Raw genomic sequence first — 27,178 nt, 5'->3', positions numbered from 1 at the left:
TCTCACCCAAGATCTTCGGCCTCCTCGCGCAACCGAGAGAAACGAATTCCACTCTCCAAAAAGCACCACCATGATGCTCACTCGACAGGGTTCAAGAATAATGAGGCGCACTGTATGTTCGTACACAGCACGCAAAGCTCCAAGAGAGTCAGTCAGTCAGTACAATCGTAGCGTTGCCTCAGGGGGGTATCTATGTGCCTCTACCTGCTGTATGACGAACGAACGACACCAAAAAACAAAAAAAAAAAAAAGTGTAAAAAAAAGGAGAGAGCTGTAAAAAGGGCAGCCGACAATGAAGGAGCGCCATCTGATTCACGCTACTAGTGGGATGAAGAAAAGGACAGAGGTCCAGATACCCAAGCGCCTCAAAGGATCGGAGCCGAGATTTAATTCTCCAGCAAACAAACCGAACGCAATTTCGCCGATTCATGCAATGTGGGAAGATTTGCTCTCCCAGGTATTTTCGCGCTTGTTTGTTACGCACGCTTAGAAAAGATCCATGGCTGCGCGGCTCATCGGCCGAAGCGCAACGAGGCGTTGGCGTATTTGTGCAGCCCGTGCAGGAAGGTTTGGTACCCAACGACAGAGGTGTCGGGAGAGTGGCTGAGAAAATCATGTTAGTCAGGAAAGATCAAGGAACTATAGGCACATGGCCAACTTACAATATCTCAGTCAGTCTAACTTGCCACGGAGGGTATCCCTTCAGCTCCACGCGCGGTCCAAACAAAATCAACAGGTCCGGCTCGCCCATGACGCTCTCGGTGATCTCTGCGTCAATCAACTCCATGCTAATGTCGGAGGGCGACAGCTTTCGTTTTTGCGACATTTCCGCGAGTGTTTTGGTAAGATCTACGAGCGTGCTACGCCCATCCTCGGCGCTGAGCAAAAGGATTGTCAGGTGCGAGAGCGGTGCGCGACTATCCGGATTGGCATCCGAGGGTGTAGCAGCAGAGTGCTCGGGTGGCGTAGTGGGTGGGCTAAAGGAGGGCAGGTTTGGAGCGCGCAAGGAGAGAGTCGGCTTCTTGGATGGGCCAAAGTAGGATTCTAGGGTGCGGGAAATGCGCCGGTGGGTCGCGGGAAGATAGTTCTTCAGGATGCCTTTAGCGCGCATTACTGTTAGTCTCTCTGTTGTTTGTGTAACTAGGGTTCGTGAAGAGCTATACCTGTCTTTTCGTACACGCTCAGAGCAGGAATACCGGCACTAGCACACCAGGCAGCGACTTCACTAATGTCGTTGACAAGCCCTTCGAGGCCGGCACCTCGCTGCTCATCGTCGTTGAAGTCGAGAATTATACTGAGATGCTTGGGCAGCCTCTGAAGGTGCTTGATGTCTTTTTGTATGAGCTCGGGCGAGCGGTGGTGGTAGTACAGGGTCGCGAATATGCGGTCGACAATGGCATGGTAGACTATCCTCAGGCGAATGTAGATGGAGAAGACGGTCTGGATCAGGGTGTAGAGAATGAAGTGCAGCTGTTGGCGCACAAAGTCGCGCATGGGCTTCTTCTTCATTGGCTTAGAGGGCCGGCGAACTGGCGAAGACGAGGGGGATGGCGTCGCAGTGTTGGGTTCGGAGGGGAGATAGGGCTTGAGGAGCTCTTCGCGCTCTTTGACGGACATTTTGTCGGTGGCAGTGGCTGGGACAGCGCCATTGCGCAGAGCGGAGGGATCGCGGATTCCCACCATGGTCGAGGAAGCACAGAAGGCGGGCCTTGTGACGCTGAGTGCAGGAAAGAGGCGGCAATCAATGGTGGAGCGGCGAGTGGTAGGGCGTACGGAGGGTCTAGGGTGTGCTCATGGCCCGGGTAAAAGCTGCGCGGGCAGCGGAGGTGAATGTAAAATGGAGACTGGTGGGCGTGTCGTCAGCGCAGAGGCGGAGTGCAATGTGGGTGGAAGGTGACAGCTGAGCGATGGCAGATGACGGAGCTTGAGGGTTCGGCGAGGGTGTATTACATTACGGCTTAGTCACCAGGCAGCCACATTTGACCCAGGTGGCGGTGCCCCCGGAGGCGCCAACAACAGGATGACCGATGCAATCAATGCAACCGCCATCGACCAGTTCTTCCCACGGCATTGTCGCATGTCCACCACCCGCAAAAAAGTCACCGTGCTGCGCCTCCGCCAGAAGCTGCGCGAGGTTCGTCTGCATCCAAGAACTGAGCTGGTGCGCTTTGTGCACAAGCTCAAGGGCATCCTCGTCGCTGTCTTTGTCGGAAACGGCAGCAGCTCGACCAGACCTGGGCCGTGCGAGCACGATTCCGCCAGGGCTGCTCCATCCCGCCGCCATCATCCTCGCATTATTCGCAGCGACCTGCTGTCACCCCCGCGACACACTCCTCCCGGCTACCAGTCCATCCGCTGTGTCACCCCCTCCGAGCTCGAACAGGGCCTCCACGACGACCCTCCCCCCGGCGTCCCTTACCAGCAGTACTTCCCCTACCGCTCCTACGAGGACCTCCGTGCCGCCGAAGACCGCCGCATATCCGACCGCCAGCTGCTCGCCGTTGAAGAGCTGCGCGAGGCCAGGAGACGCGCCTCTTCCATCGTCTCCCAGCATCCCCTCATGTCCGATCGTCTCTAGTCGCCATGCCTGCCTCCATGTCCGACACCGCCTCTGCCCGCAACTCGCGCGCCCAGTCGTACAGAGGCCCCCAGTTCTCCCTGACCACCTTTGCCAACAAGGACTTTATAGTCAAGGACTTTATCGAAACCCTCTCCGACAGCGCCGTCCCCGCCAGTCGCAGATCCGGCCCAAACTCCAAGGTAGCATTCGACCCAAAGCCTTTGATTCGCACGTTCGAACATGCTCTGGGTAGACTGGGCGCCCTCTCGGAGGAATTGGAGATGAAGGAGAACGAAATGGCCGGCGCTGTGAGGAGGGCCGAGGCAGCACACAATGCTAAGGTTGACTCGCTAGGCAAGAAGCTCGAGGGAGCCGTCAAGTCGTTTCACCACTTGGACAGCTCCCTGAACGGGACCATAGGCGATGGCGTTGAGGGCGAGGCAGGAGGCAATGTCGCAGTGAGAATCGGAGAGAGATTGGAAGAGTTGGACAGACAAAGGCAACGTGCTCAAGACGCAAAATTCCTCATACAATGCTGGATGGAAGTGAGCGAGCGAGGGGACTTGTCGTCGCTCGAGGATGTCAGGAGATTGGGAGGCGGCGACGGGAAGGTTCGCTGTGCCCATATCGCCAGGCAGCTCCTCAGATTAAGCCATCGATTGGATCCAGACACCCAGATTAACGGACACCGAACAAACGGAGTCGACATCAACGGCCAAAACGGCAGTGGAAAGAAGCACAATTCGCGAGAGATAATTGAAAAATTCTTGGAAATGCTGGAGAAGGACCTGTTGAAGCAGTTTGACGACTTTTACCGGAGACAAAATTTCGATGGCATGCGGGAATGCGCTGCGGCACTGCGCGACTTTAACGACGGAGCCAGTGTCATGGGGCTGTTTGTCAATCAGCACCAGTTCTTTATCGACCGCAGCCAGCTTGTCACTGAAGAGGTGGCTGGCGACAGCGAGACTTGGGATCGACTGGCAGATCCGGACGCTGAGCCTCCGGGAGTCGAGCCAAGCCTTCAATCTCTGGTCGACGAAGTCCGCATTGTCGTCCAAGAGGAATCCTTCATCATCAAGCGAGCATTCCCCTACCCCGAAGAAGTGCTTGTGCGCTTTTTGCAAAGAGTATTTCAGCAGTCAATCCAAGCGCGTTTGGAAATGGTCCTGGAAAAGGCAAACGACATTTCATCACTCGCATTCTTGCGATCGTTGCAGGCAGCAAGAAGCTATATTGGAAACCTGGTGGATGATCTCAAAGCACATGGATTAACGGAGCATCCTGAACCGGCCTCTTCTCAAGTTGCCGCCACGCTCGACCAGCAATTGGAAGAGCTCTTTGTTCCATATCTCCTTGGATCGTCGTACATCGAACGAGAAAAGAAGAATTTGGAGGAGTTGTACTCCTCGCTTCTATTCAAGTTCACCGTCTACCACTCCAAAAAGCGCAAGACGTCGACGTCTTATCTCGGCTCCCTCAGCCAAAGGGGAAGAGAACTGTTTGCTTCGGCCAAGGATGCTTACATTGAAAGACTTGGCTCCGCCGACATTCCGTCCTCGCAAAGGAGCATGATGATGCGACTTGCTGGCTTGAAAGAGTCGGACAGCGAAAAGGAAATCGACGTGTCGGAAGAGGATGGTCAACTCAGTCTGTCTAACGCCAAGCGCATGCTCAAGTGGCTTGCCGAAGGCGTAGGCAGAGGACTTGAGCTCACTTCTGGCAGCGAGACGCCCAAAGATGTGCAGGCTCTGCTCCAGCTTCTTCTCCAAAACGTCGGGGAGATTTACCTCGAAACGGCACTGGATGGGTAAGTCGGCGACTCTTGTTTTTTGGATTTCAACTGACGATTACAGCGCTGCTGAGCTTGCCGCATCCCAAGAGAACAACAAGAACAACGCCCCTGACCTGTCGTACCTCTTCTCTCTCCGCACCTCGATTGGAATCCTTCATCTCCTTCAACTCTCCATCAATACCGTGCTCCTCCCCCTTGCCGCTCCGTCCCTAACAACCCGTCGCGAGATCGAGAAGACTACCAATGCAACAATTACAGCCCTTGAAACCAAAATCTCCAACATCCTCCAGAAGACTGTCGACGTGACATTGGCGTGGACGACGAAGCTCCTCGCCGGTCAAAAGAAGCAAGACTTTCGACCTCGCGACGACGACCTCGTGTCGCTTGGAGCAGAAACTCCAACCTGTCTGGCTGTGACGCGCTGGCTGGACCGTGTCGCAACACAAGCCGGTGCAGCGCTGACTCAACCCGCCCTTGGCCTCTTCGTATCCGAAGTTGCTCTCGGTCTACGCTCACTCCTCCTCGACCACTTCCGTCGCTTCACCGTGTCTCTCACCGGCGGTCTTGTCGTGTCCAAAGACGCAACCAAGTACGCCGAGCTCGTACGCGGCTGGCCGACCAGCCCTGCATCCGCCGACTCGTCCGGCAAGGCCGACGACAAGAGCGGCAAGGGGGCTGGCGCAGGCGGAGCAGCCGTCGGCGGTTTTGAAAAGGGCGGCATGGACGTGTTGGTCGAGGTGGCCAACCTGTTCGTCATCGGGCCCGAAGCACTGCGCGAGCGGCTGCGCGGCGTCAATCCGGCGGACCGCGAAGGCCTGAGGAGCTTTGTCCGTAACAGGGAGGATGCGGGAACGGTAGGCGTGCAAGCAGTCTTGGCGGGACTGTGAGCGTGATTTAAACTGGAGTTGAAGCGGGCTCCGTTGGGGAATGGAATCAAGGGTTGGGTTGGTACGGCGTTGCGTGTTGTGCTTCTGGGCGGAACAGGGACTGACTGGTTGCATCCATCATCATCTTTCGTCTTGTCATTTTGCCATCTGTCGTTGCTTTGGGGCCTGGTACGTTTGTGCCGTGTACGACCTGATCGGCACTGCCTTTTGATCTTTACATCTTTCTTATGCGAGCAAACGTTGTCTATTCTTCATGTCCTCCTGCTTCAGCGTGGAGTCTTCAGCGTCGTTGTTCCACTGGTCCGGCCTGTCTTTGGCCTATTTAGTAAGCAAAGGCGATCTACATATCCTGGCCTGTAACTCTCGAAGTAAAGAGCGGAAACAAGGTTTTGCTTCTTGTTTGATGGAATACAACAAGTTGCTCTTTCACAACACCACTTCATGTGCTGGCATTTCTTCCTCAGACTCGTAAATGCATTTCGTATCGTCGGAAGAGAGAGAAAACACGGACATGACACATCCAACCCAAGACGACAAACACTCGACCACGCCTAGTCTATTTCTCCGTCTCGCCCACCCAGCCCTCTTTGTGAGCCGCCACGGCGCCCATCTCCTCCTCGACCAACGCCATCCCACTGCCACCCCTCCTCACATCGCGTTCGCTCCACTTACCCTTGCGCCCCATCACATCCTCCGTAATCTTGACGCGAGCCCAGATGATGCCATCAACAAGCGCAAAGATGATGAAGCAGCCAATGGCAATGGCGAAGCAGTAACCCGCCACGACGCCGCTGCCATTGGCGCGGACGTCGAGGAACGAGTAGACGTAGAAGCCCTCGGTGGCGCGCGTCACGTAAGCCAGTCCGAGGTAGCAGGCCAGCAGGAAGATGAGCGGCGCGATGTGCCACCACGGCCGCATCTGCGTGCGCGGCAGGACGATTTCGACGAGCGCGAAGACCGAGTTGAGCGCGTGGGCCGTCGTGTTGTACCATGCGGCGAAGGTGGTTTCGAAGTAGCCCGGGAAGAGGATGGCCCAGAAGACGACTGATGGGGGAAGCGTTAGTTTGAAGGGTGGGAAGGGGGCCGCCAAGCAATCAGGGGGTCTTTCAGGGGTACGACGCACTGGTGACGATGAAGGGAAACACGGTGATGGTGCTGTAGAAAATGGCATGCAGTTCCTGACACCAGCGCGGCCAGCGAGCCAGCAGCGGGCGGCCGGTCAGCCAGTAAGTCCCCGTGTGCGCGGCCGCGACGGCAAAGTAGAAGCTGAGGCCCCAGAAGGTGAGGTTGGTGAAGTAGGAAAACGATTGGCCGGCGGTGCCGCCGTGTGTGCCATTCCAGCCCAGGTTGACAAAGGTTGCGATGAAGGCGTAGGTGGACAGGGTCGCGCGGTAGGCAAACAGGGCGCCGGGCGACAGCAGCCACGACGTCTCGTAGCGGTGCGAGGGGTCGAAGTACCCTGGCGCGATGAAGTAGTCGCGAAGGTTTTTGCTGCTGCCGGCGACCATTCTGGTTGGCGCGATTGGATTGGTAGCGAGGCGTTAAGGTTGGCGGAAGAGCGATCCGCGCCGCGGATGCTGTGAGAGCAAGCGTGGGAGGTCCCTGAGGATCCCAGAGCCACCAGGAGCGTGTGTGAGAGCGAGGGTCTTCCTTTTTATACGGACTGGTTTCCTAGAGGCGCATAGTTGTACTATGTATGGGGGTGCGAGCAACGTGAGGACGCGAGGGCTGCCGGCGCAGCAACGAGAAGGGTGGTGGTGGGTGCTCTTTCAATAGCTGGATACCATCACATTTCTAGGCTGCCTGACAAGGTCCCAGTTATTATGGATTGGCGCGCCGGCGGGCAGATCAGGCCGTCGTCCGTCGCCTGGCTGGGGCGCTTTCGGCATCCATTCCCTCTACAGCAGGGCCTGTCGTCTGTTTGAGGCTTGCCGCTCCTAGAATGACGACGGCGTCGGCCTCGTCTGACACCAAAAAGCCCGGCGCCCAGGCCTCTCTATGCGCGAAATCGTCGCCATTCCAGACGCGTCCTCGTCGATATGGAAAGAAGAGACTTTCTTCGCGAGTCTCCTGCGTTATGGTCAGGTACCCGTGCTCTCGTTCCGTATAGCCGTTGACTGACCGAGCACGCGCAGATATGGTGCAGCCCGTCGCTGCGCCTCCGAGTTGGCAGTCTCGTCCATCCCTGGTTGCGCCGGCCCCTTGCCTACGCAGTTGGGCCACCGAGCTGAAACTAATGATTGATGTCTTGCATCTGACAGGCCGTGGGAGATGAATGAATTTTTCTTTTCATGGTTTGACGAGTCGTCGAGAGAGGAGGCGGAGCGATACGACATCCGTGCACGTCGTCGTGTGTCAGGCATGAGGTGCCGGGCTTTTCATCCACGTCGCGCTTCTCGCTTAATGACATGGACCGGCCTCGCTTTGACTTCTCTCTTCTTCGGCTCGTTCCATATCGACAACTATCAACAATGCCCTACGCTACTGCACTCCATCCATCCTGCCAGGACACTACGTCTTTTGCAAAGTGGTGCCATTGCAGCCTTGTCGACACCCATTCCGCTAGCCCTTGCCGAATTCCTAGACAATGTTGTCTGCTCCGATGAATAACAACAAGGATTTACTTCGGCACGTTGAGATCCAAGATACATTACCCATTCCGGGTGCTGTCGACGACGCGTCGGGAACCAGGATAGCGCGTTGGACTTTTTCTTGGTCTCGTCTTCTCACGGTTGTGCGATTTCGTCCGCGCTTAACTCCGCTGGCCTCGGCTTTGCGACGAGAGAGGAAGGTCCTTTGCTTCGTGGTTCGAACTGTGCTCTGACAACTCCATCTTGGATTTCAGATTTTGAATGGCGCCGGTGTTTCTGCGCTGCAGACCGCAGTGATTCAGACTGAAGACCTGGAAGCCAACAAATTTTCAGCCTGCCTAGTATCGCTGTACTTCTCGTCAATTCCCTGTGTTGTCCCTCAGATCGCCCGGGAGGGCTGAATCTGGCCTCTCGCCGCCGCCGCTCGTCGAGAAAAATCAAAACCGCTGAAGATCTGGCCAGATCCGCGGCTGAAGGGTACTGCACACAAGTACCACTGTGGCACGAATCATAGGAACAACATGTCTATTATTGTAAAGGACTCTATCAGCAAGGCCAAAAGTCTCCTTAAAAAGCCACACTCACGAGGCTGGATCCAGGTGGCATTCATGCAAACACTGCACAGCCAGCAACTCCACCAAAGTCAATTATTTGCTTTTGTCTCCTGTGCCAGCCTTTCTATGAAAGAACTCGACCGAGTGCCATACTCAGAGGCTCTTGCTTGCTTACAGCCTTGCGCATGCAATTTTCCATCTGACGAGAGCAGGCTGTCTTGAGCCAAACAGCCAGCTATGCTGCCGGTAGCATTGTACAGCATGCAGATCTCGAGATAGTCGACATCGATCTCTCCAGACCACCTTTATCTACTTCCGCATTGTGCTGTGTGACAGCCACGTCGGACATGAGTGGCATACGCGGTCCTATGGAGTTCAAACGAATGCCTTCGCTGAAAACTTTGCCAAGGTAGTCACAGGTCTCCCAAAAGTACCTCCACTGTATTATCTTTGCTAAAACCCTGCGCAGTAATGCATTCTACTTCCCAATTCTATAATGGGGATATCGGAGCTTGGTCTCCAACAATGATGTTTCCACACGACCATGCCACATAAGGGAACGCAAATGCTGCAAAGACTTCTTCTGGACTCTCGAGATCCTGAGCTGTGTTCTTGCAGTGCTCGTCTTGGGCACTCTTGCTGCAATCTTGTACATATACGACGGGCAACCGCAACCGAAATGGCCACACCACATTGGACTCAACTCGGTCATTTCCATTTTCACTGCAGCTTTCAAGGCCTTGCTATTGAAGCCAGTTGTCGAGGGTACCCATTGATACCTTTACTCCGAAAATTTGATCAACCTTCCAATCACTTCACAGGGTTGAGTCAGTCTAAGTGGCTCTGGTTCAGTCAACCTAAAAAGCTTTCAGATCTTGAGCTCTTTGACCAAGCTAGCAGAGGACCATGGGGCTCTACCTGCTTGATTTTTGATTCCATGATCAAGTGGCGAACATTGCAAGTCACATCCTCATCAACTTTGTGGCTTGGCTAACGAGCTTGACATGAGAAAGCCATCTAGCCGCTTTCGGTGCGCTCCTTTCACCATAGATCCACTCTCCCAGGGCATTACTCGCTACTTACTATACCTGCAAGAAACCGTGGTCCACCGACAGTGCGCGAGTTCCACGAATCAACCATTACACTACCTACGGTATAGACATTGGTGTCAGCGCAGGAACATTCATATTGGACAGCCCAATGTCCGTTGCGATCTACATGGGTTTGATGAATCCCCCGGATCGTTCTACTGTCGATGTTGGGTGCTCCACGGGCAACTGCACATTTCCCACATTCTCTTCGCTGTCCATGTGCAGTTCCTGCGTTGACATCACTACGACCGTCGTGGACCTTGGACTAGACCAACACAATCAATCGGTCTACAAGTTGCCATCTGGAGCCAACGTCAGTCAACCCACGGATCTTTTTCACACCGTGGTTACCGTCGACGATGGCGTACCCCTCTTTGGACTATCCCTCTTCGAATTCGAGGCATTAATGTTGAACGTTGAGGACAATTGTCAAATTGAGGTTAACAAGGGCAATTACACCTGTATCCAGGTCGTGCCTTTCAAGCCCTTTGCGGCTCGGTGTGGGCTAACGCCATGCGTCAAAACATACAATGCCAGCGTAAACGACTGATTGTGTATGGTCCTTTCGTTGGTCGTCATCCTTCGCTATCAACGACTTTTTGAAGCAACGATGGTCCGATCCATTCTATGGCGGAAGACTGTTGGCCCCAGTTCGCAATCGCCTGAGCGCATGCTTGGCCCTTTTTGGTACAGAAATATGTATGTCAACGGAACGGCCAACTTGAGTACCATGAGCAAATTTATAGAAGGAATTACCCTGGCGATGACCACCCAAATACGACAGACCCCTGGTTTCATTGAAACGTCGCCATTCGAGCAAGGGATTACGTGGGACACAGTAACATGTGTCAAAGTTCGCTGGCTCTGGCTCCTTTATCCAGCCTCATTGCTCTGCTTCACGGTCGTGTTCTTGTCTCTGGCTATTTTTCAAATTCGAAAATCACGTCAACCATGGCAGAGCGACTGGAAATCTTCATCTCTTGCACTTCTATTTCACGGGCTTGAGGCCAGTACCCGCGACGCTCACGGGTCCGTTCCAAGACAAAAATACATGGCAAAGGCGGCAGATCAGATCCACGTACAGTTACTCCGAGGAGAGAGCGGATGGATGTTTTCGGGAAGTAGCAGACCTGAAGATCAAGAGGGAACACTGGAAGCAAAATCTTCAGAGGAGTTCTGTCCCAATGACAGTCCGGACAACCAACGACGGCCGTCTTTGCGCGTTTCTCGTACTTCCACAACCTCTCTCCTGGTTTCACCGGGAGCATACGGCAGTGCAAGCCTAACACCTCGATCCCAAAGCCGTCAGCCCAGCCCGATACGCTCCTCGACGATATGATCACTTTGGATTATTGTTTCTCTCCACAAACAGCTCAGGTCAATTCGATGCAATCTTCTGCACATCTGACTGAACAGGCATTCATCGACAATGAATACGTACGAGGGATACTGCCCATCAATCGATAGCTGGAAAGCTTTGCCACCGAAACCTTTTGTTTCGGCCTGGCTTGCGAATCCTCCTTCAATCGGCCCCGCAGAGTCCGCAAAGTCACTTCGGCAGTTCAATGGCTTCTTCGGACCCTCGACTTATCTGACCAGACCATAAGGGATCATCTTTCCAAGGTCTTTCGCAAGCGCAAAAATGTGGTGTTGGCGGTGTTGGCTGAATTGCGGAAATTCTAGTACTCCCCGGGTGGCTCCCCCTGAACCCCTTCCTTTTCTCTCTCTTCATCACCAAACTTTTGTAATTGATATTTGATGCATTCCGATCATTGTCTGCACACTTCTCTCTGCTTTAGACGTCTTGCAAAGCGAGTGCGCCTCCAGGGTCGCCCCCTGGTCCTATTGCTCTCCTATCGGACAGAGATTTATATCAACATTCTTTCTCCCATTCCCAGTCGACAGTCCCGAGCTCCGTTTTTCGTTGTAATCGGGTGCATTCTCTTCAGTTTCAATGTTTTCTTCCCGCAGATATGCAGCAAAATGGCCCACAGAAAGGCCAACTCTGATTATGGGTCCCCAGTTTTCTAGCGAGTCGGTGGCTCCGAGACACTCGGACGAACACTTCAAAACAGCGGACTACGCCGAATCCTAGGAGCCTTTCACACCTCCCTAATTGCTCCTATGGAAATTAAAGTAGGCCTTCTCCCCCCCTACCTTAGGCGTAACATGTTACTTTAAGCATACGCTATGAGACTCTTTAAACTTAGTCACTAATACCTAGTGCGTATAATTATTAATAAATTTAAACTAGAGAGCATACTAGGACGCTAGACATAACTTAAACATGTCTAGAACATAATTTTAGACCTAGTAATAGGTACTAAAAGCCTAATTAAGCATGGTTCCTTTCCCCTATAGAAAAAGACTATACCGTATAAAGTTAAGATTAGCTACCTCTAAAAGGAATAAGAAGCCTAAGTATATATTAGACGTACGGGATATATAACTTAAGTAGTTATCCTATACTCTAACGCTTTATCTATCCTAAAAGGAAATAGAGTAGGTATAGGAATTATAGCGTACGACACCTAATAAGATAATATAAGAGTAGTAGTAAGCTATAGAGTAAATACTAGACTATACTAGCTTATATATAATAGAGAACTAGAAGCACTTATAAGGGCTATAGAGCTAGCTACCTAGAAATAGCTAGGATAATAGATTATAGTATATATAGATAACTAAGCTATACTATACTACCTCTAGACCCTATCCTACCTACTAGGTTAAGGTCTATAACTTTAAGCTATAGATGCCGGCTACTTAATTATAGCTAGATAAGGTAGTCTTACCTTCTTATAGGTCCTAGGCTATATAGGGATTAGAGGAAACCTATAAGTAGATACCCTTATAAAGGAGGCTACTAGGTTAACCCTAGAGAATAATAACTTAAGTACTACCCTACTTAGGATGCGTATATAATAAAGAACTATAGTAGAATAGATAGTATATACTATATAATACTAGGAAGCATAGATAATACTATCCTAGGGGTTATATGTATATAACTTCCTATCTATACTAAGGATGTCTATCTAACTTTCTAAGTATAGATAACTAGAAGTATTAGCCTACTTCTAACTAAAACTAAACTATAGCTACTTTAGAGCCTACCTATTATAGTTTAGTAAGATAGACTAGGATAATTATAGCTATAATAATACCGCCTAATAAATACTATAACATCTTATTAGTAACTACCTACTCTATAGCTCTACTAGGAGAGAAGCTATATAGGAAGTACTTAAGGCATACGACGATAATAGTAGGAAAATAGCCTCTATACCCTATAGAGAGCTATTCTAAGGAGAAGTTAGTTAATAATTTATACTTAAATTCATATATTAGACGAAGGTTTCTACTAGGGTATAGTACATATAAATAGTAGACTAAGGGAAAAGAAGAGTAAAAAGAAGAAGAGAGAATCTATTCTAAGCTCTACTAGTAGAGTGAATAATAAGCTCTATAATCCCTCTACTTATAGTTCCTATAGGCACTACCCTAGAACCCCTCTAACTAAAGATAATCTAGGAAAGGACTCCTTTATCTATAATCTACCTAATACCCTCTAGGCTTATACCCCTCCTCTACCTTATATAGAGCCTCTACTAAGACCCTAGCCCTCTAGATTAGAAAGGCGTTAATATAGCTTAGATAACTACTCTATAACTACTCTAGCTAAACCCTCCTACTCCTAATAATAATTAGATAACCGTTTAGCGGTAAGGTAAGGGCTTAATGCTATTTATCCGTATAGTATACCTAGGCTAGGGCGGCATATAGAGCTCTATTATTAGTAATAATGTTAATATAGGGTTATCTAATAGCAGTAATAGGGCTAGATTAAATTATAAGTAACATTAATGTAGATTAAACCTAGGTTCTTTAGCATTATTTATTTTCTATAATAAGTGTTAGCTAACTATACTAATTAGCTAGAAGATATATGCTGCTAGTTAAAAACCTTACCCGCCTTTTTTACCTTTATAGGTGCTAAGAAAGGTGTTATATAACGCTAACTAAAAACGGTACTATTAGGAATAGTACTAGAACACTATAGTAGAGCATATATATAATCTACCTTACCTACTACCCTATACTATATTTACTTTTCTATGTACGCCTTCTTCCTATCCCCCTTCCTTTCCTTACTCTTACTTCATGCTACCTATCTACTTAGATAACGGTAGGAAGGCTAGTTCTTAGCCCCCCCTTACCTAAAAAGAGCCTAGATAAACTATCTATCTATAATAACCCTATACTAACATTATACCGAGAATTATACTTCATTATATAAGATTCTTTAGCTAGGCATCCCTACTTACCTTATAAACGTACGTAGTATCCCCTATAGATAGCTCTATCTTAGATAGCCTATAGCTCTAGTAAGACGTAAAATAATTAATTAATTAATTAATTAATTAATTAACCCTATACCGACATTACACTAAGAATTATACTTCGTCGTACGAGATTCTTTAGCTAGGCATCCCTACTTACCTTATAAACGTACGCGGTATCCCCTATAGATAGCTCCGTCTTAGATAGCCTATAGCTCTAGTAAGACGTAAAATAATTAATTAATTAATTAATTAATTAATTAATTAAGTACTCTTCTTTAGTTTAGCTACTACTTCTTAAAAAAAGCCTATGCGTTAATAAGTTATTACTATATATAAAATTTTTAAAAATCGAAAATCACTACACCTACTATAACTCTATAGCGCGGGCTCGTACGTATATAACTAAAGTTAGAAAGTAAAAACCTACCCTCTAAAGTATCGTACTATAAGTATACCCGTACCTACCTCCTAGAGGGAGGCCCTACCTAACCTAGTTCTACTAGACGGCTATAACTATAAACCTAAGAAAATAGACTAAGATACCCCTATACTACCTAGCCTACTACCTACTTAACTAGCTAATAAACCTAAGAAAATAGACTAGGACTTCCCTATAAGCCCTATCCCCCTATTATCTCTACTAATTATCGCACTAGGCCTAATTAAGAAATAGTATACTATACTAAAGAGAACTATCCTAGTAGACGCCTCTAAACCTAACCCTACCTACTAAGGAAAAAGGACTAGGTTCGGATTTCATCTAAACTTTAATACTACCTAGGAGGTAATTAATATAGTACTCTCTTATATCCTATATATAATAAACCTTACATATAATATAAGTAAGAAGTAAAGACTCTATAACCTTAGTAACATCCTATAGGATTATACTAAGATAGGTCACGTAGGTAATACATTATTAGTTCTTACTACTTAAGTTTACTCCCTTAAAAATACTACTTATATACTAGGAGTAAAGGTCTACTAGCTATAAAAGCTAGTTATCCTTCCTATAACCCTAGCTAACCTATCGTACGTAACCTAAGCCTAGAAGGTAACTACTACTAGAAAACTATACATAATAACTCCTTACCTAAAGATAACTATAAAGCTAGCTACTACTCCCCTAAAGGCCCTACGGGATATATAGGTTATTATCTAGTAGTAAAGTCCCTTTCTAGACTTTAACCCTCTCTCTATATGAAATAACATTAATAATACCTTTAAGAACGTAGGTATATCTAGCCTAGTTATGTTAATAGCGATATATATAGAGAAAGGTAACATCCTACTTACTAGCTTACCCTAGTACGACTCTAAATTCCTTACCTCCTATAAGGACCTCTTTACCTACCTATTCCTAGATACTATAGTCTAGGAGAACTAAACCTAGTATAAGGTTATTACCTATAGCATTCCTATTAAAGACCTACGCTTACTTAACATTAGATAATTTATTATAGAAGAGGTCTATACCTTTAATCCTAGCCTTTCTATTATTAGAACTCTATACTAGCTTACTTTAGCCGAAAGGAGGGCTACCTAAAAAGTAGGGTTAGTTATTATAGCCTTCTATATAGTAAAAGAGGTAGAGATAGCTATCTTAAAGCTATTCTATCTTATAGGAGTAAGTATAAGGGTTATAAAACTCCTTAGGATCACTCTAGACGTGTAGTATATAAAGTATTAAGAATTTAGCTATAGCTCCTCTAGGTATCATAATAGGACTAAATGCTTACTATATACTAGCCCCTACACTATAGAAAAGCACGACTATAACTACTATATGAAGAGAGGCATAATATATGCCTATATAGTATTAAAGTATAGTAACTATAACGGTACTTATTACTCCTAGGACCTAAACTATCCCTATTATCCGATAAAGCTATCCCCCTAGCATAAATATTAGGTTACCTTAAAATTATACTATTAGGGATAGTGCTAGAACGCTATAGTAGAGCGTATATATAATCTACCTTACCTACTACCCTATACTATATTTACTTTTCTATATACGCCTTCTTCCCGCCCTCCTTCCTTTTATTACTCTTACTTCATGCCACCTATCTACTTAGATAACGGTAGGAAGGCTAGTTCTTAGCCCCCCTTACCTAAAAAGAGCCTAGATAAACTATCTATCTATAATAACCCTATACCGATACTATACTAAGAATTATACTTCGTCGTATAAGACTCTTTAGCTGGGCATCCCTACTTACCTTATAAACGTATGCGGCATCCCCTATAGATAGCTCCGTCTTAGATAGCCTATAGCTCTAGTAAGACGTAAAATAATTAATTAAACGCCCCTATACGCTAGTATACTAGTTAAGATTTATATAGGGAGTCTAGATTAACTTTTATCTAGATATCCTCCCTAGTAAGGATACCCTCGTGCTAGAGATAGAAGGACTAACTATATAAACTCGCCTTATTAACGTGTATAATGAAGCTAGGTAAGCCTAAGCTAATAAAAACCTTCCTTATACGATAGAGAGGGTCCTAAAATATAATAAGGTTAAAACCCCCTCTCTCTTTATAGGGGATTTTAACGAACATTATCTATTCTAGGACCCCCTAGCCGTATAATTACTAGGGGCTAAGAAGCTAATAGACTAGATTAAAGATAATAACCTTAAGATCATGAATACCCTAGGGGAAGGCATATACTTCCGCTATAGTATAGCTAATAAGACTATTATAGATCTTATAGTAGCCTCCTTATCTATAGCTAACCTCGTATGAGACTAGTAAATAGTTAAGGTAGGCTTAGACTATAAGGGAATACTATTTACTCTTACTATTTAGTCCTAGCCTAGAGGCCCTAGATAAGCTTAGTATAACATAAAGGAAGCTAAATAGCTAGAATTTTAGAAACTATATTAGATAAGACTTACTATAGCTATATAGGCTATATAACCTAAGATTATGAATCTTCTAGCCTAAGCCCCTAATAAGGTCCTTACCTAGAAGATTAATGTCCTAATACTTAACTAACTAGGGGAGGCACTTTAAATAGCTATTAGTAACTCTATAGCTATATATATTCCTATCTACGCTCCTAAATCTAGGGTAAAGCCCTAGTAGATAAGAGACCTATCTAACCTTTATACGAATATAGTAAGGGCTAGATATATAAAGAACGGAGAAGAGTATAAGGTAGCTTAGAATAAATATACTATAGCTCTAAAATTAGTAAAGTCTAACTACTAGGAATCCTTCCTTATAGAAGAAACACCCCGTACGATTTTCTAAGCTATAGCTTATACCCGCCTATCTACCTCTAGTCTTATCCCATAAATTTAAGATATAAGAGGGACCTTATACTCTTCTTTCCCTAGTAAATGCTAAGCCCTCTAGGAGAAATTATTCCCCTTACCCCCTTAGGCTTAGTCGTATAACTAGGCATCCTATTAGCTGGACCTAGACTAGGAATAGCTATTACTTACTAAAGAAGAGCTAGCTAATATATGCTCCTTCTAGATAAAGGGTAAGTCCCCTAGCCCGGACATAATTTTATAAGAAATTATTATTAAAGTATATGAGGCTACCCTAGAGTAACTCCTTTACATCTATTATATACTATTTAACTAGGGCTACTAACTACTTCTCTAGAGAGAGGTATATAGAGTAATCCTACGAAAGCTAAGTAAACTAGACTACTCCTAACCTAAGGCGTATAGGGTTATCTCTCTTCTTAACTGTTAGCGGTATTCTATAAAGATAAGTAATATCTTTATTATATACCGTATGGTAGATGGTTTATAGTAGAAAATGTAGTAGATTCTTTACTATAAGAGAACTTCCTTAAAGGACTAACTAGTAGGCTACCTAAGGGTGTTTATATAGAAGAACCTATAGATTCTAGAGAGTTCTATCTCTAGGTAATTAGTAATAGGTTCTTCTATTAATAGAAGACGATTTCTAATTAATCTAGACTAGAAGATTCTAGGCCTTAGTAATAAGATAATCTAGAATAAGGGCTAGAATCTAAAAGAACCCGTAGGAATAAGTTCTTAGTAATAGAAGAGGTCTAGAAGAGTCTAGAACAGTCTAGACTTATTCTTAGGCCTCTAACACTCCCTCTAACTTATTACGCAGGGTAATAGAGAGGAATTTAGTAAAGAGAGCCTTAGTAAGTACCTTAGTTAAGGCGTCTACAGGCATCTCTTTAGTAGAGATATAGGAGAATCTTATAAGATTTTCCTTAACTAGCTGCCTTAAGAAGTGATACCTTATGTCTATATTCTTAGACTTTTTAGTAGCATCTTCCGTAGCAGCTATAGCCGGTATGTTATCCCCTTTAAGGACTATAGGAGTAGGTATAAGGTCTTTATAACCTAACTCTTCTAAAAATCCTTTAATATAAAGGATAACCTTAGCTAGTATACTATAACCTATGTATTCTACCTCCATAGTAGAAATAGAGACATAGGTTAGTCTACTAGCCTTCTAGGCTATAGGCCCATTAGTAGAGTAAATAATATAAGCTGCTAGAGAATGTCTATTAAGCTCATTCCCTAAGTTAGAGTCGGAGTAGGATTCTAGATTAAAACTAGTACCCTTATAGGTAATAGTATAATCTTTAGTTCCTTTTAGATAGGATAAGACTCTTTTAGCAGCTCTAAGGTGCTCTACTAGAGGGCAGCTTAAATACTAGCTTAAAGAAGCTAGTATATAAGCTATATCAGGCCTAGTATAGACCATAGCATATAGAAGAGAGCCTATTAAAGATCTATACTCTTTAATAAGGTCTTTACTAGCCTGATAGTCCGCGGGTGGTCTAGGAAGCTCCTTATATAAATAAGGAGTCTTAGAAGGCGTAATAGAGCTTAGAGAGAAAGTCTCTAAGACTTTAGAAAGATAGCCTTCCTGTAATAAAGATATAGTCTTTTTAGACCTATCCCGGGTGACTTGAATTCCTAAATAATAGGAAATAGGTCCTAGGTCCTTAATAGTAAACCTAGACCTTATTAATTCTTTAAAAGAATTAATAATAGACATATCCTTACTAAAAAGTAGGATATCGTCTACGTATACTAAGACCCATATAAATAAGCCTTCTTTAAAGGTCTTAGTATATAAGTAGGCCTTAGATAGAAGCTGTTTATAGCTATTCTCTTCTAAGAAGTAGCTAAAACAGGCTGCCCATGCCCTAGGGGCTTATTTTAGGCCATAGAGAGCTTTCTTTAATTTATAGACTTTATTATTAAGCTTAAAGCCTACAGGTTGATGTACATAGACGTCTTCATTTATTTTCCCATTTAGGAAGGCGGTTTCGACGTCTATATGTACGATTTCTAGGTCTAAATGGGTAGAAAGGCTTAGTAGTAGGCGTAAAACTATAGGTAAGACTATAGGACTAAAAGTCTCTTTATAGTTTATACCATACTCCTAATTTTAGCCTTATACTACCCATCTAGCCTTATAGCGGGTAATATTTCCCTTATTATTAGTTTTAATCTTATAGACCCATTTGCCTCTAAGAATTTTATTATCCGTAGGGGGGTCTACTAAGATCCAGGTTTAATTCTTAATAAGGGAATTATATTCTTCCCGCATAGCTCTCTGCTAGTCTAGGCTATTAGGAGAATTAATAGCCTGACTATAAGTAGTAGGTTCCCCATTACTATAGAGTAAGTAATAAGAGATATCTTCCTCTATATTACTTAGGCCTTCTATAGTAACATAGCTACTACTACTAGGGATTCTAACCTCTTTAAAGGTCTCTCTAAGAGGATGAGGTACTTCTTCTATAGGGCTATTAATAGTAGCCTCTATAGTAGTAGATTCCTTAGAGGATTTTTCTCTAAGGCGCTCACTTCTCCTAGGCTCCTCCCTACTAGTATCTATAGTAGTTATAGACCTAGATCTTAGTCTATTAGGAGGGCTAGTTATAGAAGAGGGAAATATAGGCTTAGTATAGTCTATATCTTCCTTATCTTCTATAGTTTTAGTATAGGGAGAAGGAAATTCATCCTCTTTAAAGGTAACATCCCTAGTGCGTATAATAGCTTGTTTTTCTATATCCCAGCATCTATAAATATGCTCCCCCTTAAAGCCTAATAATATACTAGGCCTAGAGCGTGGAGAATACTTAGAGGATATAGTACGCTTTTCTCTAGGGATGTTTATAAAGACTTTACTTCTAAAAGTCTTTATATAAGAGAGATTTATAGTAGGAGACCTGCCCTTAGCTATATTTAGCCGGGCTAGAGGCGAAATACCCTCTAGGGACTTCTTAGGGGTCCGGTTTAGAATATAAGTGGCGGTTTTAATAGCCTCTAGCTAGAAGGTAAGGGGGACCTTAGAATTTAAGAGAAGGCAACGGGTAATAGTATCTATTAACCCATGTGTCCTCTCTATAAGCCCGTTTTGCTCTGGGCTATAAGGAGAACTCTTTTCTAGAGTTATTCCTTTATTTTCAGCTAGTAAATCTAGCTAAGTTCCCCTATATTCTAGGCTATTATCTAGCCTTAAAGACTGGACTTTACCATGCAGCTCTATAAGTTTAAGATAGTAAACTATCTTATTATAGGCTTCTCCTTTAGTAAATAGGGGGAATACCTATGTAAACCTACTATAATAGTCTATAAAGGCTATATAGTAGGTGTATCCCCCTATTCCCTTAGGAGTAATAGGTCCTATGACATCTAGACCTATTTTCTCATAGGGTTTAGAGACCGCTACTAGTATAGTAGATATAGTACGCTTAGATTTAGCTAAAGGGCATATAGAACAGTCTATTTTACTACCCTTAATAGGTAGTAATGCCCTAAGAGCTTCTAAGTTTATATGCCCTAACCTATTATGCTATAGGTTTAAATCTGCTATATATAAGTGATTTATAGTAGATTCTACCTTAGGTAGAATGAATAGGTTATTTTAAAGTAAAACTTCGGCATATATCTGCTCTCTTTTATCTATAAGTCTTAAGTTCTTTATATCTAGATATATACTATGTGTATATAGCCTAGATATAGAGATAAGATTTATAGATAAATCGGGGATATAGAGAGCGTCTAGAAGGGTTAGATTTATCCTTCTATTAGCGTACTTAAAGGTAATAGGTATAGTGCCTATTCCTTTAGCATAGATCTCTCCTTTACCTAGTTTTATAGGTAAATTTACTTCTTTTAAAGAAGTAAAGAGATCTTTATGTCTAGACATATGAGCTGTAGCGCCGGTGTCTAGAATCTAGTCATTTAGGCCGGGACCCGCGGTAAAATAAGAGGTATAACCCGTAATGTGTAGGGTATCCTCTAAATCCGTAGGACTACTATTATTTTCTTTACCCTTTAAATTCCTAGCTCTTTTATAGCAGTCCTTTTCTAGATGGCCATTCTTTTTATAATAAGAGCACTTCTTAGTACTCTTATTATTATAAGTAGAGGCGTTCTTTTTAGAAGAAGATTTCCCTTTATTACTAGTTATAGTAATAAGGGCAGTATTGCTTTCTTCTTCTAGTTCTCGGCGCTGAGACTCTTCTACTAGACGCTCTATAAGGTGGTCTAGAGTAGTCTCTTCTTTTAGCCCTAGCTGGGCTACGGCGCTCTATGAAGAATAGCTACTAGGTATATTACTAAAGAATACACCTAGTTTCTGCCTCTCCGTTAAGGCCATCTTAGTCTAAGATAATAGGGTTATCTTATCTAATAGATTAGCCACCTAGGTATTAATATCTCCCGTATCTTTAAGGCTTAGTAGCCTTATAAAGTGTGAGACTTCCCATGAAAGTCCCTTAGATTCACATCTTTTTCTAAGGGCTTCTCCCATAGAACTTGCAGTTCTATAATGGGTAATGCTAGAATAAAGTTTAGGATCTATAGAGGTCCTAATGAAAGTCCTTATTCTAGCATTATTAACCTCCTAGGTAGGATCTTCTACTTTAGGTTAAGATTTAGAGTCTAGATAGGCTTTTAGCCCTTCTATAATCACTATATCATTTATAGTAGATCGCTAAGACTCCTAGTTCTCAGGGCCTTTAAGTTTAGGAATGCTAGGGAATTCTTTTCCCATATTTCCTAGTAGAAGACGTTCCTTTCTTAAGGTATATTAAAGATTTTATACCTTATAGAGGTCTTTAGAGTATAAAACTCTATGTACTTATAGTTTTAAGCGGAAACTATAAGTGTATGAAGTCTCGAAGTTTATTAGGTGCTAATGGGCCTGATGCACCTAATAGAAAGTAGGGAGTTTATTAGAGTATCGATGTTTTCTCTAATAACTTAGCCGGGAGTAGAGATATAAAGAATCTGATTTCAGATCCTTGTCCGCCGAGTTTTTCTCTTTAAAACGGTATACTACTTTGCTTACTAAGCAAAGTATTCGGGTCGATGCGGGTCGAAAACGTTTCGAAGTGTCGTGAAGTTTTAGTGTTCCTCGTGCCAAGACACTAGCGGGAACTAGTGTAAACGGGTAACGCTTAGGCCTAATATAGTATAGAGGCCGCGTAGCCACACCTTATATTAACGTAGTTAATAGAAATGTGAGGAAATCCGGAGAAAGGCGGAGAAAGGTAAAGAATAGGTAGTAAATAAGGCTATTCTAGACTACTAGAAGGTTCTAGAATAAAATCCTAGGTAGATATAGGCCTAACGGTCCTAGGAAAAATTCGATAGGCTAAGAGCCTAAGGATAGGGCTTAGGATACTAGTTCTTACCCTAAAAAATGCCTTACTTATATAAATAAGTAGGCTTTCCCTAGACTTCTTTATAAGTTTAGCTTAATAGCTATCTACCGAGATAGTCTTACTAAGCCTTACTTATAAGAGCGGTCTAGTATAGAAAGAATAGTATATTCTTTCTTATAAGTAGGGAAGGAAGTAAAATCCTACTTATAAATTATAAGGCAAGCTATATAGTAATCTATAGATTACTATTAGCCGGGCTCATAACCTGTTAGCGGTATTCTATAAAGATAAGTAATATCTTTATTATATACCGTATAGTAGATGGTTTATAGTAGAGAATGTAGTAGATTCTTTACTATAAGAGAACTTCCTTAAAGGACTAACTAGTAGGCTACCTAAGGAAGTTTATATAGAAGAACCTATAGATTCTAGAGAGTTCTATCTCTAGGTAATTAGTAATAGGTTCTTCTATTAATAGAAGATGATTTCTAATTAATCTAGACTAGAAGATTCTAGGCCTTAGTAATAAGACAATCTAGAATAAGGGCTAGAATCTAAAAGAACCCGTAGGAATAAGTTCTTAGTAATAGAAGAGGTCTAGAAGAGTCTAGAATAGTCTAGACTTATTCTTAGGCCTCTAACACTATTCTATCTTATAGGAGTAAGTATAAGGGTTATAAAACTCCTTAGGATCACTCTAGATATATAGTATATAAAGTATTAAGAATTTAGCTATAGCTCCTCTAGGTGTCGTAATAGGACTAAATACTTACTATATACTAGCCCCTATACTATAGAAAAGCATGACTATAACTACTATATAAAGAGAGGCATAAAATATACCTATATAGCGTTAAAGTATAGTAACTATAACGGTACCTATTACTCCTAGGACCTAAACTATCCCTATTATCTAATAAAGCTATCCTCCTAGTATAAATATTAGGTTACCCTAAAATTATACTATTAGGAATAGTACTAGAACGCTATAGTAGAGTATATATATAATCTACCTTACCTACTACCCTATACTATATTTACTTTTCTATATATACCTTCTTCCTACCCCCTTCCTTTTATTACTCTTACTTCATGCTACCTATCTACTTAGATAACGGTAGGAAGGCTAGTTCTTAGCCTCCCCTTACCTAAAAAGAGCCTAGATAAACTATCTATCTATAATAACCCTATACTAATACTATACTAAGAATTATACTTCGTTATATAAGACTCTTTAGCTAGGCATCCCTACTTACCTTATAAATATATGCGGCATCCCCTATAGATAGCTCCGTCTTAGATAGCCTATAGCTCTAGTAAGACGTAAAATAATTAATTAATTAATTAATTAATTAATTATACTTTATTATATAAGACTCTTTAGCTAGGCATCCCTACTTACCTTATAAACGTATGCGGTATTCCCTATAGATAGCTCCGTCTTAGATAGCCTATAGCTCTAGTAAGACGTAAAATAATTAATTAATTAATCTTACTACGGGAGTCTACTAGTAAATCTACCTACTAATTCACTCTTCTCTAGTTTAGCTACTACTTCTTAGAAAAAGCCTATGCGTTAATAAGTTATTACTATACATAAAATTTTTAAAAAAATCGAAAATTACCACACCCGCTATAACTCTATAGCGTAGGCTTATACATATATAACTGAAGTTAGAAAGTAAAAACCTACCCTCTAAAGCATTATACTATAAGTATACCTATACCTACCCCCTAGGGGGAGGCCCTACCTAAACTAGTTTCCCTTCTACTAGACGGCCGTAACTATGAAATTTAGAATACCCCTATACTACCTAGCCTACCGCCTACTTAACTTACTAATAAACCTAAGAAAATAGACTAGGATAACCCTATACCGTCTAACCTACCGCCTACTTAACTAGCTAATAAATATAAGGAAATAGACTAGGACTTCTCTACTAGCCCTATCCCCCTATTATCCCTACCACTTATCGTACTAGGCCTAATTAAGAAATAGCATACTAAGCTAAAGAGAACTATCCTAGTAGATACCTCTAAACCTAACCCTACCTACTAAGGAAAAAGGTCTAGGGTTAGATTTTATCTAAACTTTAATACTACCTAGGAGGTAATTAATATAGCCCTCTCTTACATCCTATACGTAATAAACCTTACGTATAATATAAGTAAAAAGTAAAGACTCTATAACCTTAGTAACGTCCTATAGGATTATACTAAGATAGGTCACGTAGGTAATACATTATTAGTTCTAGCTACTTAAGTTTACTCCCTTAAAAATACTACTTATATACTAGGAGTAAAGGTTTACTAGCTATAAAAGCCGGTTATCCTTCCTATAAACCTAGCTAAACCATCATATATAACCTAAGCCTAGAAAGTAACTACTACTAAAAAACTAAACATAATAACTCCTTACCTAAAGATAATTATAAAGCTAGCTACTACTCCCCTAAAGACCCTACGGGACATATAGGTTATTATCTAGTAGTAGAGTCCCTTCCTAAACTTTAACCCTCTCTCTATATGAAATAATATTAATAATACCTTTAAGAACGTAGGTATATCTAGCCTAGTTATAATAATAGTAATATGTATAGAGAAGGGGAACATCCTACTTACTAGCTTACCCTAATATAACTCTAAATTCCTTACCTCCTATTAAGACCTCTTTACTTACCTATTCCTAGATACTATAGTCTAGGAGAACTAAACCTAGTATAAGGTTATTACCTATAGTATCCCTCTTAAAGACCTCTATCTACTTAACATCGGATAATTTATTATAGAAGAGGTCTATACTTTTAACCCTAGCCTATCGGTTATAGGAACTCTATACTAGCTCACCTCGGCCGAAAGGAGGACTACCTAAAAAGTAGGGTTAGTTATTATAGCCTTCTATATAGTAAAAGAGGTAGAGATAGCCATCTTAAAGCTATTCTATCTTATAGGAGTAAGTATAAGGGTTATAAAACTCCTTAGGCTCACTCTAGACGTATAGTATATAAAGTATTAAGAATTTAGCTATAGCTCCCCTAGGTGTCATAATAGGACTAAATGCTTACTATATACTAGCCCCTATACTATAGAAAAGCACGACTATAAATACTATATGAAGAGAGGCATAATATATGCCTATATAGTATTAAAGTATAGTAACTATAACGGCACTTACTACTCCTAGGACCTAAACTATCCCTATTATCTAATAAAGCTATCCCCCTAGCATAAATATTAGGTAACCTTAAAGTTATATAAGTTAACTTAAACTAGAATGCCTAGGCTATAGAAGTAGTACTCTAGGATGCTCTCTACTTAGGCATCTACCTAATATTTATCTAGGAACTATAGACGATACTATAAGAAGATATAGCTAATATATAATTAATCTCTTACCCCTCTATAATATAAATTCTTCTAACCTTCCTATAGGGCTCCCGTCCTTAGACGATGCTCTACCTAAATAAATCCCTTACCTAAGTCTAGGTAATTCCTTACCTAGATATTTTCTCTAGCCTAGACTACCTAACTATTAATTTAACCTATAGAGAAGATACTATCTACATAGTTAATATCTATAATAAGGTAGAATAAGGCGACCTATCCTCCCTACATATAATAGAAAGAGTTATTAAGTATAGCCCCCCTACCATACTAATAATCTACGTAGGGGACTTTAATGAATACTATCTAATATAGGACCTACTCTCCCCCTAATCTCATAAAGTAGAAGCTCTATATAAATAGATTAAAGAAAACCGCCTTAAACTCTAAAACTAGCCTAGAGTAGGTACCTTCTTTTATATAGGGATAGAAAGGGAAACGGTTATTAACCTATCCCTATACACTCTAATAATTACTACTTAAGTAATTAACTAGTAGTTATGAGAGAACCCCTTATCTAACTATAACGCTATTCTCTTTACTATCGCGTATAATGAGTTTCAGGATATACTAATACCTCTACTACGGTTTAACGTTAAAAAAGCTAACTAGGCCTAATATAGGTAAATCGTCTAAGAAGAGTTAAATAAGATTATGATTCTACTCATCTAAGCCCTTCCTAATAGGGTATAACATATACTCTCTAGCGGGATGTTAGAGGCCTAAGAATAAGTCTAGACTATTCTAGACTCTTCTAGACCTCTTCTATTACTAAGAACTTATTCCTACGGGTTCTTTTAGATTCTAGCCCTTATTCTAGATTGTCTCATTACTAAGGCCTAGAATCTTCTAGTCTAGATTGATTAGAAATCGTCTTCTATTAATAGAAGAACCTATTACTAATTACCTAGAGATAGAACTCTCTAGAATCTATAGGTTCTTCTATATAAACACCCTTAGGTAGCCTACTAGTTAGTCCTTTAAGGAAGTTCTCTTATAGTAAAGAATCTACTACATTCTCTACTATAAACCATCTACTATACGGTATATAATAAAGATATTACTTATCTTTATAGAATACCGCTAACACGGGACCTTATAAGAGGACCTAGACTAACTTAGATGAAGCCTTATAAAGGTAATAGAGATAGTAGCTAAATGTAGCATCCTATAGGTAATACCTAGATAGTAATAAAAACTATAGTAGTCCCTACTCCTTATAGCCCTAAGGATAACCGCTATATAAGCGAGGTATAGGGCATGTTAGGACTAAGTCGCATATATATAAGCACGGAATACGTATAATATAGCCATTAAGTAGGCAAAATAAGAGCA

At 42.7% G+C, this 27,178-nt stretch overlaps 6 protein-coding genes across 6 annotated transcripts; 4 read left to right on the top strand and 2 right to left on the bottom strand.

The window, feature by feature from the left end:
- Positions 1–394: 394 nt before the first annotated feature.
- Positions 395–1,905, bottom strand: IWZ02DRAFT_256610 (Decaprenyl diphosphate synthase-like protein). Its single transcript, XM_066763275.1, has 3 exons — positions 1,164–1,905; positions 663–1,098; positions 395–603 (listed from the first exon to the last, which is right to left on the bottom strand). Exons 1-3 carry the CDS (start codon positions 1,681–1,683, stop codon positions 513–515), a joined length of 1,047 nt encoding a protein of 348 aa, XP_066623081.1. The 5' UTR covers positions 1,684–1,905; the 3' UTR covers positions 395–512.
- A 530-nt stretch (positions 1,906–2,435) lies between these two features.
- Positions 2,436–5,369, top strand: IWZ02DRAFT_256560 (exocyst complex component Sec10-like protein). The gene is made up of 2 exons (XM_066763272.1): positions 2,436–4,370; positions 4,417–5,369. Exons 1-2 carry the CDS (start codon positions 2,584–2,586, stop codon positions 5,240–5,242), a joined length of 2,613 nt encoding a protein of 870 aa, XP_066623080.1. The 5' UTR covers positions 2,436–2,583; the 3' UTR covers positions 5,243–5,369.
- A 429-nt stretch (positions 5,370–5,798) lies between these two features.
- On the bottom strand, positions 5,799–6,750 carry IWZ02DRAFT_377172 (uncharacterized protein; the record flags this gene model as incomplete). Its single annotated transcript, XM_066764933.1, has 2 exons — positions 5,799–6,286; positions 6,366–6,750. 2 exons carry the CDS (start codon positions 6,748–6,750, stop codon positions 5,799–5,801), a joined length of 873 nt encoding a protein of 290 aa, XP_066623079.1.
- Positions 6,751–8,740: 1,990 nt separating this feature from the next.
- IWZ02DRAFT_256565 (uncharacterized protein) lies at positions 8,741–9,736 on the top strand. The gene is made up of 3 exons (XM_066763273.1): positions 8,741–8,796; positions 8,857–9,344; positions 9,401–9,736. Exons 2-3 carry the CDS (start codon positions 8,932–8,934, stop codon positions 9,435–9,437), a joined length of 450 nt encoding a protein of 149 aa, XP_066623078.1. The 5' UTR covers positions 8,741–8,796; positions 8,857–8,931; the 3' UTR covers positions 9,438–9,736.
- On the top strand, positions 9,588–10,028 carry IWZ02DRAFT_490287 (uncharacterized protein; the record flags this gene model as incomplete). Its single annotated transcript, XM_066769654.1, has 1 exon — positions 9,588–10,028. The coding sequence occupies one exon, from the start codon at positions 9,588–9,590 to the stop codon at positions 10,026–10,028; it is 441 nt and encodes a 146-aa protein (XP_066623077.1).
- IWZ02DRAFT_256570 (uncharacterized protein) lies at positions 9,708–11,026 on the top strand. Its single transcript, XM_066763274.1, has one exon. It carries the CDS (start codon positions 10,035–10,037, stop codon positions 10,815–10,817), a length of 783 nt encoding a protein of 260 aa, XP_066623076.1. The 5' UTR covers positions 9,708–10,034; the 3' UTR covers positions 10,818–11,026.
- Positions 11,027–27,178: the final 16,152 nt, after the last annotated feature.

The sequence above is a fragment of the Phyllosticta citriasiana genome (assembly GCF_038021145.1).
Source record: "Phyllosticta citriasiana strain CBS 120426 chromosome Unknown IWZ02scaffold_6, whole genome shotgun sequence".
In the NCBI taxonomy this organism is placed as follows: domain Eukaryota; kingdom Fungi; phylum Ascomycota; class Dothideomycetes; order Botryosphaeriales; family Phyllostictaceae; genus Phyllosticta; species Phyllosticta citriasiana.
Note: the sequence above shows the minus strand (reverse complement) of the source record. Positions and strands in the feature narration are given on the sequence as shown.

What these genes read in the sequence shown, in the direction of transcription:
- IWZ02DRAFT_256560 (XM_066763272.1), top strand. Translation starts at nt 2,584, where the DNA reads ATGCCTGCCTCCATGTCCGACACCGCCTCTGCCCGCAACTCGCGCGCC. An exon ending in CTCGAAACGGCACTGGATGG is followed by an intron (nt 4,371 to 4,416) that starts GTAAGTCGGCGA and finishes TGACGATTACAG; the next exon opens with CGCTGCTGAGCTTGCCGCAT.
- IWZ02DRAFT_256610 (XM_066763275.1), bottom strand. Translation starts at nt 1,683, where the DNA reads ATGGTGGGAATCCGCGATCCCTCCGCTCTGCGCAATGGCGCTGTCCCA. An exon ending in GAGCGTGTACGAAAAGACAG is followed by an intron (nt 1,099 to 1,163) that starts GTATAGCTCTTC and finishes TGCGCGCTAAAG; the next exon opens with GCATCCTGAAGAACTATCTT. An exon ending in GTTAGACTGACTGAGATATT is followed by an intron (nt 604 to 662) that starts GTAAGTTGGCCA and finishes TGATTTTCTCAG; the next exon opens with CCACTCTCCCGACACCTCTG.
- IWZ02DRAFT_256565 (XM_066763273.1), top strand. Translation starts at nt 8,932, where the DNA reads ATGCCACATAAGGGAACGCAAATGCTGCAAAGACTTCTTCTGGACTCT. An exon ending in ATGATCAAGTGGCGAACATT is followed by an intron (nt 9,345 to 9,400) that starts GCAAGTCACATC and finishes GACATGAGAAAG; the next exon opens with CCATCTAGCCGCTTTCGGTG.
- IWZ02DRAFT_256570 (XM_066763274.1), top strand. Translation starts at nt 10,035, where the DNA reads ATGGTCCTTTCGTTGGTCGTCATCCTTCGCTATCAACGACTTTTTGAA.